The sequence below is a fragment of the Staurois parvus genome, unplaced genomic scaffold, assembly GCF_062004578.1.
Source record: "Staurois parvus isolate SC_StPar_1 unplaced genomic scaffold, SC_StPar_1.0 ptg000997l, whole genome shotgun sequence".
NCBI lineage: Eukaryota > Metazoa > Chordata > Amphibia > Anura > Ranidae > Staurois > Staurois parvus.
Genome location: NW_028318793.1, coordinates 1,222,842 through 1,237,927, shown reverse-complemented (window position 1 = coordinate 1,237,927; position 15,086 = coordinate 1,222,842). Strand labels below are relative to the sequence as shown.

The window sequence follows — 15,086 nt, the reverse complement described above, 5'->3', positions numbered from 1 at the left end:
GAAGTCACACTCTACAGAGCTCAGTGCGGTGAGTTCTGAAAGCTGATTGGAAGGAAGGGGCACACCCTCCTCCACACAGCTTACAGGACGGAGTTAAGGCTGTCAATCTGCTGGTGGCCCTTTCCCTGTCACCATTTTTTTCTTGGTGTCAGGAAAACTTGTCAGAAGTGACTTATGCTGATAGCAGAGGAATGAGGCAGCAGTCAGAAATGACACTTAGTGCTCTTAATTGAGACAAGTACATACTATAAGGGATATGCTTTGTTCATATTTCATGTCTGAGGTTTAAAACCACTTTAAGCAATGCCTAGAGTGCATGGGTCAGGATTAAGTAACTCAGATTGTGCCTTCATCCAATTTCATTGTCTTCCCCCAGCATTGTTCCCCTGAGCCAGTCAGTGTAGTGTAAACATTGCAGCTGCATGCTGCACGCCTCCAACTCAAACCGTACCTCGCAACCATCAATAAAAAATGAATCATCACACGTGTGAGTTGCTCTAGTAGTGCCATTTCAGGATTGACAGTTGGATTGAGTTGGACCCTATGGGGACACCCATTTCCCTGGAACAGAACCCTCTCAACAGACTGTCCCTAGAAAACAGGGATGAATTGTAACTTTAACATTTCATTATTCAACCCAAAATTTTAGGTACACTTTAATACTTCTATGTATTATTCAGTATTCTTAAAACGAGTTGAACATAATGGCATTCTAATTTATTTTATTTTTTTTCAAGCCTTAATTATTGCATCTTGTAAACGCTAACCACTTTTTGTAAGCACTAACTACAGTTTTAAAGGATAAAAATTGAGCATGGGAGAAACAAAGCAGTAAAAGTCATTTTCTAGAAATATGAAAATAAATTTCAGTATTTTTCTTTTGAGGTTAAAAGATTTAAGCAGCTGTTCCACTAAATGCCTGTGAACATTTAAGTTTCATTTTTTTTTTGTCAATTGGTCTGCTTTCTTTTTAAGCAGAAGTGATTTGTCTTAGTCTATTAAAAGGGTCAAAAGGCATAAAAAGAATCTCATTCTTTAGAATGCTAACAGGGCTCTAAGACTGTGTAGGCTCCTTTGCCATGTTTTTGTAGGGCCTATCTATGCATTGGTCTCAAACTCAAAGTTTGGAAACTTTGCAAAGTTCTTGTCTGTCCCCTAAATGTATATTGTAGCAAGGCCTACTTCTATGCCCAATACCACATTTCAAAGGAAGGTCCTTAACTGCTTGGGGAAGAGACAGGTCTTGCATGCCCTTAGGAGATGCGCATTATGATATCTTGTATTTTGAAAAATTGCAAGAATAAATTTTTGATAAAGCCCAAAAAATCATTGGATTCTCTGCTTTTGGTGTGGCTCTCCGTTTCATTCTAGTCACTTGTATGTCATTTGAAGCTTCTCCCACATATGTTTGTGTAAGCAGCCCATACACAGTCTCTGTTCTCTGTTTACAGCTTTGCACTGCAAAAGCAAATCTACTTTGGATCTGCCCTGCTCTATCCTATCTTTTTTTATTCAGAGGAGAGAGGCAGACTCAGGTTTATGACGGAAACAAATGATGTGTATATGCGTGTGACCATGTGTGCGTATGCTATAAACTGTGAAGATGGAGTATTCAATTCTTTTACATAAGTGACCAGCGTCCCCCACACATACACATACACACATCCACACACACATACACACACACACACATCCACACACACACACATCCACACACACACACATCCACACACACACACACACATCCATACACACACACACATCCACACACACACCCATACACACACACATCCATACACACATCCATACACACATCCACACACACATCCATACACACACATACACACACACACACACACACACATCCACACACACATCCATACACACACACATACACACACATCCACACACACACACACATCCACACACACATCCATACACACACACATCCACACACATCCACACACACATCCATACACACACACACACACACACACACACACATCCACACATCCACACACACACATACACACACACACCCATACACATCCACACACACATCCACACACACATCCATACACACACATCCATACACACACACACACACACATCCACACACACATCCACACACACATCCACACACGCACATCCACACACGCACATCCACACACACACACACACACATCCACACACGCACATCCACATCCACACACGCACATCCACACACGCACATCCACACACGCACATCCACACACGCACATCCACACACGCACACATCCACACACACATACGCACACACACATACGCACACACACATACGCACACACACATCCACACACATCCACACACACACATCCACACACACATTCACACACACATACACATCCATGCACACACATCCACACACACACACACATCCACACACACATCCATACACACGCACACATCCACACACATACACACACACACACATACACACACATCCACACACACATCCATACACACACATACACACACACATCCATACACACATCCACACACACATCCACACACACATCCACACACATCCATCCACACACATCCACACACACACACACACACATCCACACACATCCACACACATCCATCCACACACATCCACACACACACACACACACACATCCACACACACATCCACACACGCACACACACACACACACATCCACACACACATCCACACACGCACATCCACACACACACGCACATCCACACACACATACACACACATCCACACACGCACATCCACACACACATCCACACACACATCCACACACACATCCACACACACACACATCCACACACACATCCACGCACACACACATACGCACACACACATACGCACACACACATACGCACACACACATACGCACACACACATACGCACACACACATACGCACACACACATACGCACACACACATACGCACACACACATCCACACACACCCACACACACACATCCACACACACATTCACACACACATACATCCACACACACATCCACGCACACACACATACGCACACACACACACACACACACACACACACACACACACACACATACATACACACACACACACACACACACACATACATACGCACACACATACACACACACACACATCCACACACATCCATATGCACACACGCACATCCACCCCCCCCCCCGCACACACACGCACACACATACAAACACATCCGCACACACACATCCATACACACACACATCCATACACACATCCACACACACACACATATACACACATGCACATCCCCCCCCCCCCCCCGCACACACACACACACACACACACACACATCCACACACACCCACACACGCACATACATATACACACACACCCACACACACAAACACACACACATCCACACACACCCACACACATATACACACACACACATTCACTCACACACACACACACATGCACACATCAAAACACACATATCCACACACACATCCACACTCATCATTCTTGTATTTAAAAAAAGAACAACCATAAATCAATCACTCCTTTGTTGTTCCTTCTTTTGAGCTCTGAGACTGCTTGATCTGGCTGTATACAATCTTGAAGAGGGTCTCTAATGGGATTGAAACTGCGATAAACAACAATCGTTATGTTCATACGGAGTTTATCGCTACTGTAAGAGTTCTTTTTCTTATGTTTCTATGTATCTTAGACACATCTGGAGAGACAGTACAGCAATCCAAGAGGGGAGGAATGTTTTCTGTGTGCTGCAATGTATCACATTACTAAAAATATCGCAAGACAAGGTGGAAAATCTCTGTGTCCAAAAATAATGTCCGTAAAAGACAATTGATATATCCAGAAAGCAATGTACACAGATTTTACCATATGAACATCCTTTGATTTTGTGCTAGACATTTGGAATGAAACAGTAAGCCTTGGTTCACACTGGTGCAGCTTTGAAATCGCACAACTTCAGCCAGGGGTGGACTGACCATTTGGAAACTCGGGCACTGCCCTGGGTCAGTAGGGGGCCCTATGAGATGCCCCTGGTACCTTTATCATAGGCTTTTTTGAGTTTGGGCAAGGACAAAGGGACCCCATGATCCCCTATTGCCTGGGGGCCCCATGAGTTGTCAGTCCACCCCTGACTTCAGCACTATTTCAAAGCCGCATATCAGTGCAATTTTCACTGCTGATTTATTTATAATTCATGATATTCTGCATTCATTTTGGATATTTGTTGGTCTGTGTGGATTTGAAAAATTCAGGTGGATTCAATATGCATATATCAAAATTATTCAGAAGGATTTGATATTTTTGGAAGCAACGGAATAAATAATGCCAAAGTTGGCGGCCCCAAATTTTTTCAAACCTAAGAATTGCATTAGACTGTGGAACTGAACTGACTGACTGAGACAAATTTACTGGACTCCAAATTATCGAACGAATTGCACAATTGAATTCATTTCTCCATGGGCCCAAACTGCTATCGCATCATGTGACCTCCTCTGAATGAAACAAATAAAAAAAATGCATTCTTTAATTTTGTTATAACTTTTTTTTTGTGGATTTGTTGACATTCAATACCATGTCCATTCGGAAATTCATAAACATCCTAACCTCTGAAAATTTAATTTTCATCTGGAAATCAATATGTTACAAAACAAAATGCACATCTAGTAGGCTTCCTGAAGGTAGAAAACAAAAGAACAGCAGGAAGAGTCCCCCTAGCCACACATTCAATGTATGGGGGAATCGCCTAATTTTTTTTTCTGTTCAACCCATTGAAGTCATCAATGGCCTTTACAGCGGTAAAAAAAAAAGACAATTTTTAGGAAAATAATTGGGAGATGGAGTCTTCAGTTCAATACAACACAGGACACCAGTGAATCTTTTAGTTCATCTATAATTCTTGACCCTTGGCATGACCTTATTTGCAACTGTGGCACTGACAACAACCCATTATCATCACCAACAGAGAAAAATTACTAATATCTAGTAGTTACCGACAGCACTTAGTAATTGACTTTCTGAGATTGCGATGATTAATGATAACATATACTGCAAACATCAACATCGTCCTCTAATAATAGGTATACTAAGGCCATGTTTTCCTGTTCAGGTTGTGAATCTCGCATACATTTAGGACCCGGATAACACTGATTCCGGTAGTACAGTATATTATTGTAATGCAAACTGCAGTCACTTTTTATTTCTACCCAATGAATCTATTCACTACTGCGTGTGTCTATGCACATTGCATAGTAATTCCGAAGCTTATATGAAAAGGCACCTAAAGCTCAGAAATGTGAGATAATTGGCTTCCCATGCACTTTTGAATGGATTAGGTATGAAAAATTTCCTGGCTGTGAACTTTTGACTTGAAGTGTCCTAGGGAAGAGATTAAAATGCATTGCAGTGCATCCAAATGTGCATTAAAATGCACATGATGAAAACAAAATACACATAAAATATGTGCATTACTAGGCAATTTCCAATAATCTGGAGAAATTTTAATAAAGCGTAGTGTATATTTGCTGCCTGGCTTCGTTGGTGGCATGTCGAGCAGAGGGGAGGCAGCAGCTGCCTATTATTTTCCTGCCAGTAAACAGGGCTTTTGCAAATATCCGTAACCTTTTCTGCAAATCGCAGGACCACAAACACCTTGTCTCGGTTTTGATCTTTGAAAATATTGGTAGGATGATGGAATGAACAGTAACCTTAATGCTGCACTGTTAGAAAGTTCAAGGAGTGTGATAAGAGGATTTCGAACTGGCAAAATATAAAAGCCTTGCTGTACTGCATGCCCTTTGATTTTTCCTTCCCAATAGAGCCGGTGAAGGAGATTGCTGTTTCAATTGGTGGGACCATTGAAAGAGTAGACCATGTATAGACTTATCTGTCAATTATTAGGGGCCTCCTTAACTTCTGAATCTTTAGTAGCGTAGTTGGACTGTTTGTGGTATAAATACTACTTATAAGAAACGTATTAGGTACCGAGACTTCAGAATGGGTAACTTGGGGCTTTTACCTAATGGTCAAATGACCAGTAATGGTTTGCCTTCCAGCTGGAAATTGGAATTAGATATGAGATCTCCAACCATGACACTGCTGAGGTTGTAAGAGCAAAGATCATCTGTTTTTCAGCTAGCTAGCACAAAGACCTTTTTTTTCTTATTTGGCACATTGATAGTGAAGTATGGCTCTGCTGCTCTTGTGACGTTTGATGGAGGATAATTATCTGTGAGATCTGCCTATTATAGGAAACTGAATACCAAAATATGGCTTTGAGTTCCATTTTAAGACCACCAGCCTTAATGAACACCCAGTAAACATACAGGAGTCTATGGCGTCCAATAACAATTTGCTTTACTAATGCTATACTATTGCAGAACACAGTAGACTGTTCATAGGTATTTTAGGGTACTGCAGATTAGAAATATGCTTTCCTACTTGAATATTGAAAAAAAAATGAATATCTTGTCAGATGGGTGCTTAAAGTGGAACTAAACTGTATCTGAGCAAAGCAAACTGAAAATGCTATCTAGTTAAGTTTTAATATTCACAGAAAACTCACCCATCCATCCATGTCTCCATGCTTTTTTTTTTTTTGCTGAGAAAACACCTCCTAGGATTTCTAGCCCCAGCCATCTTAAGTGAGGGCAGATTATTCCTGTGGCTTTTACTTCCTGGAATCCATCTACCCTTCGCTCTGGTGTGCTTAGCTAAGAAAGCCCCTCCTCCCATGTTGCAAGCCAGAAACCGGGAACCAACTGAAAAAATAAAAACAAAATTAAAACAAGATCATTTAATATACTTTCCTATCTATTTACCAATGCTGGGAGCATAAGGATTCAGAATAGTAAAAGTGGTTCTAAAGCCTTAAGATTTTTTTACCTAAATGCATTCTCTGTATTAGGGAAAAAAAACCTTCCTTGTCCAGGATCCCCCAGCCCTCTTTTACTTACCTAAGCCCAATATTGATCCAGTGCCATTCATGAGTGCAGTGGATCTCTCCATTCTCCCCGTTCTGACAGGGAAGATTGATAGCAGTGGGAGCCATTTGCTTCTGCTGCTGTCAGTCAAATCATATTACGAGGGAGTGGGAGGTGGGGTGAACCCTGTTATCTGTGTCTATGGACACAGGCGGTGGGACTCGAGAGAGCCTGCATGAGTGCCCCCATAGGAAGTGGCCTCCTTTGGGGACACTCACCTAAGAGGAGGAGCCAGGGGCACCAACAGGAGACCCAAGAAGAGGAGGATCAGAGCTACTCTGTGCAAAACAATTACACAAAGCAGGAGTTTTTTTTTTTTTAATTAACCACTTGCCCCCATTGGGCACCAATACAGTGATCAGTGCTAAAAAAAAGTGCTAACACTGTACTAATGGCACTGGGAAAGAAGGGGTTAACATGAGGGGCAATCAAAGGGCTAACTGTGTGCAGGGAGTGTTTTACATAGGGGGCTGTGTCAGTATGCTTAACTTTAAGCACACTGCTTTGGATGGCTGTGCTGTGCACAGCCATCCAGAGCAGTGTGCCCAAGCTGACAGGTAGGATAACTGTTAGTAAACAAACAGTCCTCCTCCTCTTCGGATATCCTCGATAATCACCGGCTGGGACCCAGTGGTTGACAGCCGAGGCCCCGAATGGCGGCGCTGGTAGGGCGCGCACCCGGCTCGCGCACGCCCCCTACCCGTAAATGCAAAATCACATATATATGCGTGATTTTGCGCACCCGTGCCGCCCTGTAGCAGTATTTCTGCTGTAGGGTGGTCGGGAAGCTGTTAAAGGCTTAGAATCACTTTAATGTTGATTGAGAAAATGTATTTCTACTTTAACTTGGTGCAAAGAACTCAGAACATATGGTAATGGGTTTTGATATAGTGTGGGGAGTGTGCTAGCTGGACTTTGTGCTGCTCACAGTTAAACATGTTACTAACCAAGAAATGCTAAAATTGACGATCTCTTTGTACTGCTAGAGAAACTTCTGGCAGCTGCTAGAGCAACTTTTAGTAGACAGCCAAATGTAGAATCCCTATTCTGTCTCCTAAGAGCTCGGTTGTGGTAGTTAAAAGCATTGTATATAAGTAGGATAGCAGAATGTAAACAGAAAATCAGAGGCTATTGAGCAGAGAACACCCAAATCTACCCAAGTAGAGTCCCTTTTAGTTGTTTTGCACAGACTGCAAGGACTAGGACAACTGAAGGATGAGCAGTGAAAATTAATAGAATTTTTAAGATTTGTATGCGGTCAAATTGTAAACCTTATCCAAGGGTTTTGCATCCTAAAATACTTAAACTTTTCTTTTAAGTTTTCTTACAACTATTGCATATTTCACACATTTACCCCAGGAAAGTGAACAGAGATAAAAACATTCTGCACTTGTAATTTTACAAAAGATTCCTCAGAGAGCCAGGTGGTTTGTTAAAAATTCTGTGCACACATGCACAAATGCTCCCAAAGTTCTGCTAGTCTGCAAAAGATTCTCAGGAATATACATTTATAACCTGGCAGCATACCTCTAGGAGATTGCTTGCTGTATATCACAAGGACAGCGCTCTTGTAGAAGGGAATGCATACAGTTAAAGGATGAATTGATTGCAACTTTTTATTTCTGTATTTTTTTGTTCAGTTACAACATGTTTTATTTCTTTTCCAGATTTGGATGATCCCATTGTGACTGTCCATCAAAGTATAGGAGAAGCAAAAGAACAATTTTATTATGAGCGGACAGTTTTCTTACGATGCATTGCTAACTCCAATCCCCCTGTCCGATACAGCTGGAAACGAGGCGAAGAGATTTTGCTGCAGGGTTCGGACAAAGGAGTGGAGATATATGAACCTTTCTTCACCCAGGTAGGAAATAAGGTATCAATCCTCTCTATTTCATACTACTTTTGTTAAATGTCTTTTTTGTACTTGTTTGTCCTTAAAAGAATGCTCCACTCACGTGTTCTGAGTGGAGAGGATTAATAAAGATGCATGGGTGTGAATCTGACACACATATATAAATATTCATTGTTTGGCTTGGGAACAAAACTGCATAGGAATGAAATCAAGACAGCCTCCCGGGAAACTTTGACAAGAATTCATACTTCCATTTGGGTACAAAATATTTATTGAATGATTGGTAACCCTACTGAAAGTTGGAGGAGAAATAAAAGGAGCTGCATTGCACGTTATGGTATTATCTAGGGTTTCACCAATATCAATATTTATTACGGTACTGATACTAAGTACTCGTATTCGTGCCAACGCTTCAATACCTGAAACCGATACCTTTGCAGTGCAATTTGAGCTCATACAAAATGAATCATATGCGATTCTTTGCAGTGCAATTTGAGCCCATTATATTTGCATGGGCTCACATCGCACCTCAAAGGTATAGGTAATATGTATTGGTGACTACGTGATCACCAGTATCAGTACTCTTACTCACCGAAAAAAAAATAATGGTATAATTTTAACCCTAGTATTATCCCTTTCACTGAAACACAGCCAATGGGGCTCAGCACAGTGTTTCAAGGTGAAGTCATTCATCAGATGCTTTCATTGATGAATAATATGCCATGATGTTGCCCCGCATGCTACATTTCCATTAATATTGGGAAGCCATGCCATAATATGTTAATGAAGGTGGTGAACATGGGCTTTACTCATTCGTTTTCAATCTAGTATATTGTGCACCACTTGACTTGTTTAATACAATAAGAAAACACTTTTGTTGACATAATGACGTAGAGAAGACCCAGATCATCGTAGATTCACAAATCATTTACCTTATGTAAATAGTAATACAACTTTGCTTCACAAAATGGGATGTTTGTTATTTGTTTTGAGGCTTAGAGTGATCACCAAGGCATTGCCCAAATTTACTCCCAACTTTCCTATTGCCCTCTACAGTTTGTCCCAATATTATTACTTTTCTTCTACCTTGTGGCATTATCACCAGGCTTGTAAAAGTCGTATAGGGAGAGCGGTTGGGAACACAGTTCCTATTAATGTAGGCACTCCTCCAGAACTACATTTCCCAAGAGACATTTACCTACATGCAGAGTGTTGGCCAAGCTCTAGGGAATCAAGGCATCATGGCATTCTTTTGTTGAGAAAGAAGTCAATGTATGCATGTGATATAGGAAAAATAAGGACTGGAGTAGACAGAGGCCGGACTGATAGTGCTGGTTGTTATTTCTGTGCAGCAAAGATGCTGTGCTGTTAGCCCCATGTTAGAAAGTTACGAGCTTTGGAGTTTTTCTTTTGGATCAACATGTATTTTCAGCATTTTAAAGGGTACAATTTGGGGAACTGTATTGTAGAGATTTTATTTTACCCTGACATACACATTGCATGATCTATCTGGATGTTTCTTCTACAGCAAAGTTTAGATGTTATAGAGGAGCTAGAAGACAGAAAGGAAGAAGTGAAATAGCTGAAGAAAATAGGAGGGGTGAGAAGGAAAAAAGATGTGTGGATAGGAGATGCTGATGAGAAAAAACAAGTTTAAATTTATTACTGTAAGACATTTAAGTAAGTCTAGGTCTTTGGTGGACCAGACAAGAGAATCAAGCTTGGATCCCCTAGTATTTATTTCCATATACATGAGCATGTGTGCTAGTGTTTCGGGGAAACAAGCCTCTCTCTTCAGGACTTGAGCAGTCAATGTTAATAAAATTACAACAGAATGGGGTTGATTTACAAAAACTGGAGAGTTCAAAATCTGGTGCAGCTCTGCACAGAAACCAATCCCCTTCCAGGTTTTACTGTCAAAGCTTAATTGAACAAGCTGAATTTGAAGATGAAGTTGAAGCCGAATTGCTACCATATACAGCTGCACCAGATTTGGCACTCTCCAGTTTTAGTAAATCAACCCATATCTTGGGTCCCTTAGAGCATTTGGTTGTGATTTTATAAACTGCTCCAGCCCTGAAAAAGGAGGCAGCTTTCCCTGAAATGTGTTGGCTGTATTTTATGCTCTTAACCATTAAATATTTCAAAAGGTCATTTAAGTGAGATGAAATTTTGCACCAATCGCTCCTCTGTATACATCCAAAAATTTACTGTCTGGCGAGAACTCCCTTTGTCGCTATCAGAGAGGTAGCAACCTAGGACCAGAACAGGGTCCATCTACACTATATTTTAATCATGGATATGCTTCTATGAAGGAATGAGCACCTTATAAGTAGAGATGAGCGAAGAAATGAAAAATTCGATTCGACTGATTCGGCGAATTCGTGGACAATATTCGATTCGAGTCGAATAAATTCGCTGTGAATTTAACTTAAAAAAGGGTGTTTCTAGGCTTCAGAGAGACTTAATATTAGTGCAGAACACTGTACCTTTAATTTAAATGCCCTTGGAGTCTGCTGGGGAAGAGAAATAATACTGTCTGTCAGTATGACATGCAGATGAGTGCCGTCGATCTTAGAATCACTGCACACTTCACTCCTTTGGCCAGTCACGGGGCCAAAACCAGTGTTTGGAGCCACAGTGTGGCGGTGGAGGCAGCAGCAATGGGAGGCCATACAGCAACCTATGACAAAATGGAAACCAGCAGGAGCGTGAGGAGACCTGAAAGTGGCACATGGCAGAGTGGGAGCAATGGGAGGCGGTACAGGGACCCAGGTCACACTATGGGCCCAGCAGCAGCGTGACCAGGCGGTACGGGGGCCCATGGCCGATATGGGGCTTGGTGGCACCTATGGAAGGCCTGTAATCTGCCAGCAACCTATGACAAAATGGACAACCGCAGGAGTGTGAGGAGATTTCAAAGTGGCACATGGCAGAGTGGAAGCAATGGGAGGCCGTACAGGGACCCAGGTCACACTGTGGGACCAGCATCAGCGTGAACAGGCGGTACGGGGGCCCATGGCCGATTTGACCTCATTCATCCCATAGTCCTGCCGACTCACGAATAGCGTGGCCTCCTCAAAGGGCCTGAGCAAGCGCAGGTGTCACACATGAGCTGCCAATGGCTGACATCTAAGTTACACAGGGAGTACCTTTATCCGCTTTTAACATCAGGAAATCTGTGATGGCCTTTAGCTGTTCGTAAAGGCGGTCTAACATATGTAGGGTTGAATTCCACCTTGTTGCAACGTCACAGCATGAGGAGTCGGTACGGGGGCCCATGGCAGATTACATGTCTGGCAGCAGCTATGTGAGGCCCGTAATCTGCCTGCACCCTATGTCAAAAAATTTAACACACCAGCAGTGTGAAGAGACCTGAAAGTGGCACATGGCAGCAGAGTGTGGCGATGGAGACAGCAGCAATGGGAGGCCGTACAGGGACCCATGAGAGACTCTAGACTTGGCAGCAGCATGAGGAGGCGGTATATAGGGGCCCATGGCAGATTAGGGGCCTGGCAGCAGCTATGTGAGGCCCGTAATCTGCCTGCACCCTATGTCAAAAAATTTAACACACCAGCAGTGTGAAGAGACCTGAAAGTGGCACATGGCAGCAGAGTGTGGCGATGGAGACAGCAGCAATGGGAGGCCGTACAGGGACCCATGACAGACTCTGGACTTGGCAGCAGCATGAGGAGGCGGTATATAGGGGCCCATGGCAGATTAGGGGCCTGGCAGCAGCTATGTGAGGCCCGTAATCTGCCTGCACCCTATGTCAAAAAATTTAACACACCAGCAGTGTGAAGAGACCTGAAAGTGGCACATGGCAGCAGAGTGTGGCGATGGAGACAGCAGCAATGGGAGGCCGTACAGGGACCCATGAGAGACTCTAGACTTGGCAGCAGCATGAGGAGGCGGTATATAGGGGCCCATGGCAGATTAGGGGCCTGGCAGCAGCTATGTGAGGCCCGTAATCTGCCTGCACCCTATGTCAAAAAATTTAACACACCAGCAGTGTGAAGAGACCTGAAAGTGGCACATGGCAGCAGAGTGTGGCGATGGAGACAGCAGCAATGGGAGGCCGTACAGGGACCCATGACAGACTCTAGACTTGGCAGCAGCATGAGGAGGCGGTATATAGGGGCCCATGGCAGATTAGGGGCCTGGCAGCAGCTATGTGAGGCCCGTAATCTGCCTGCACCCTATGTCAAAAAATTTAACACACCAGCAGTGTGAAGAGACCTGAAAGTGGCACATGGCAGCAGAGTGTGGCGATGGAGACAGCAGCAATGGGAGGCCGTACAGGGACCCATGACAGACTCTAGACTTGGCAGCAGCATGAGGAGGCGGTATATAGGGGCCCATGGCAGATTAGGGGCCTGGCAGCAGCTATGTGAGGCCCGTAATCTGCCTGCACCCTATGTCAAAAAATTAAACACACCAGCAGTGTGAAGAGACCTGAAAGTGGCACATGGCAGCAGAGTGTGGCGATGGAGACAGCAGCAATGGGAGGCCGTACAGGGACCCATGAGAGACTCTGGACCTAGCAGCAGCATGAGGAGGCGGTATATAGGGGCCTATGGCAGATTAGGGGCCTGGCAGCAGCTATAGGAGGCCCGTAATCTGCCAGCACCCTATGTCAAAAAATTCAACACACCAGCAGTGTGAGGAGACCTGAAAGTGGCACATGTTTGAGGCATGATTCATGGCGGATTTAGTCAGTTGTGTCAGGAACTGGTGGTTTGAAATCCAGACTAATCCACGCCTGATTCATTTTCACAAACGTGAGTCTCTCCACACTTTGGGTGGACAGTCGTGTCCTCCGCGGAGTTACAATACCTCCTGCCGCACTAAACACGCGCTCCGATGCCACGCTACTGGCCGGGCATGACAGCCTTTCAAGGGCAAATTCAGCTAGTTGGGGCCAAAGGTCAAGTTTCGTTGCCCAGTAGTCAAGGGGATTGTCTACCTCGGTTGGCAGGGTGCTGTCCAAGTAGGCCCAAGCCTGTTGTTTGAGCTCCTGCTCCAGGTCCACCTGATGCTGCTGCTGCTGCTGCGGCTGGTTAGTAGTTTCCTCACTGCGCTGGTGAAGAAAGCTACTCATCATCGACTGCAGACTGAGGCAGCCGCTGCTGGTGGAGCTGCCACTGCTCCTACCACCCCACCCCTCCCCTGCTGCCATGCCAGCGGAACGCGAGCGCACAGGGCCCACAGTGTCTGAGGATGGACGTTGGCGCACAAAGGCAGAGACCAACTGACTACATAGGTGGTTTTTATAGTACGTAATTTTGGCCTCCCTCTCAGCAGGTGTGAAAAAGGCCACCATTTTGGACCGGTAGCGAGGGTCCAACAAGGTGGACAGCCAAAAGTCATCCCTCTGTCTGATGGTTATTATTCGGCTGTCGCTACGCAAGCAACCGAGCATGCTATGGGCCATTTGTGCCAAGGAATGCGAGGGACTCCCTGCCTCCATCTCCACAGCATACTGCCACGGTGCGTCTGGGTCCTCTGTCTCCTCCTCCTCCTCCTCTACCAGATGCTCCTGCTCCTCCACTCCTGTCCGCTGAGTGGAAAAACCACCCATTTCACTCAATAATTCCTGAGCACAAATGTCCTCCTCTACCTCCTCCTCTTCTTCCTGTCCTGCCCCCACAGGGGTCATGTGGCGTTGAGATCTGTGCGCCACGTCTACCGCACCCTGACCAGCCATTGTTAACAGCATTTGTTCCAGGACGTGCAACAGAGGAATGACGTCGTTCATCCCATAGTCCTGCCGACTCACGAATAGCGTGGCCTCCTCAAAGGGCCTGAGCAAGCGGCAGGTGTCACGCATGAGCTGCCAATGGCTGACATCTAAGTTACACAGGGGAGTACCTTTATCCGCTTGTAACATCAGGAAATCGGTGATGGCCTTTCGCTGCTCGTAAAGGCGGTCTAACATGTGTAGGGTTGAATTCCACCTTGTTGCAACGTCGCAGATCAGGCGATGCTGTGGAATTCCGTTCTGCCGCTGCAGCTCAATGAGGGTGTTCTTTGCGGTGTAGGAATGGCTGAAATGCATGCACAGTTTACGTGACATTTTAAGGATGTCTTGCAGTGGGATGGTGGATTTTAGGAACCGCTTGACAACCAGATTGAACACGTGAGCCATGCATGGCGCATGGCACAACCTTCCTTGACGCAGAGCAGACACCATGTTCTTTCCGTTGTCAGTCAAC

At 44.4% G+C, this 15,086-nt stretch overlaps 1 protein-coding gene across 4 annotated transcripts in view; it reads left to right on the top strand.

Moving 5' to 3' along the window:
- MDGA2 (MAM domain containing glycosylphosphatidylinositol anchor 2) overlaps positions 1 to 15,086 on the top strand; it is a 954,572-nt gene that overhangs the window by 577,186 nt on the left and 362,300 nt on the right. For 2 of the 4 annotated variants that reach the window (XM_089657421.1, XM_089657423.1), the window contains exon 4: positions 8,684 to 8,880. In XM_089657421.1, coding sequence (XP_089513547.1) covers positions 8,684 to 8,880 — 197 coding nt within the window. Of the gene's footprint in view, positions 1 to 8,683; positions 8,893 to 15,086 lie in introns of all 4 variants that reach the window. The other 2 variants (XM_089657420.1, XM_089657422.1) reach the window with 1 other exon arrangement.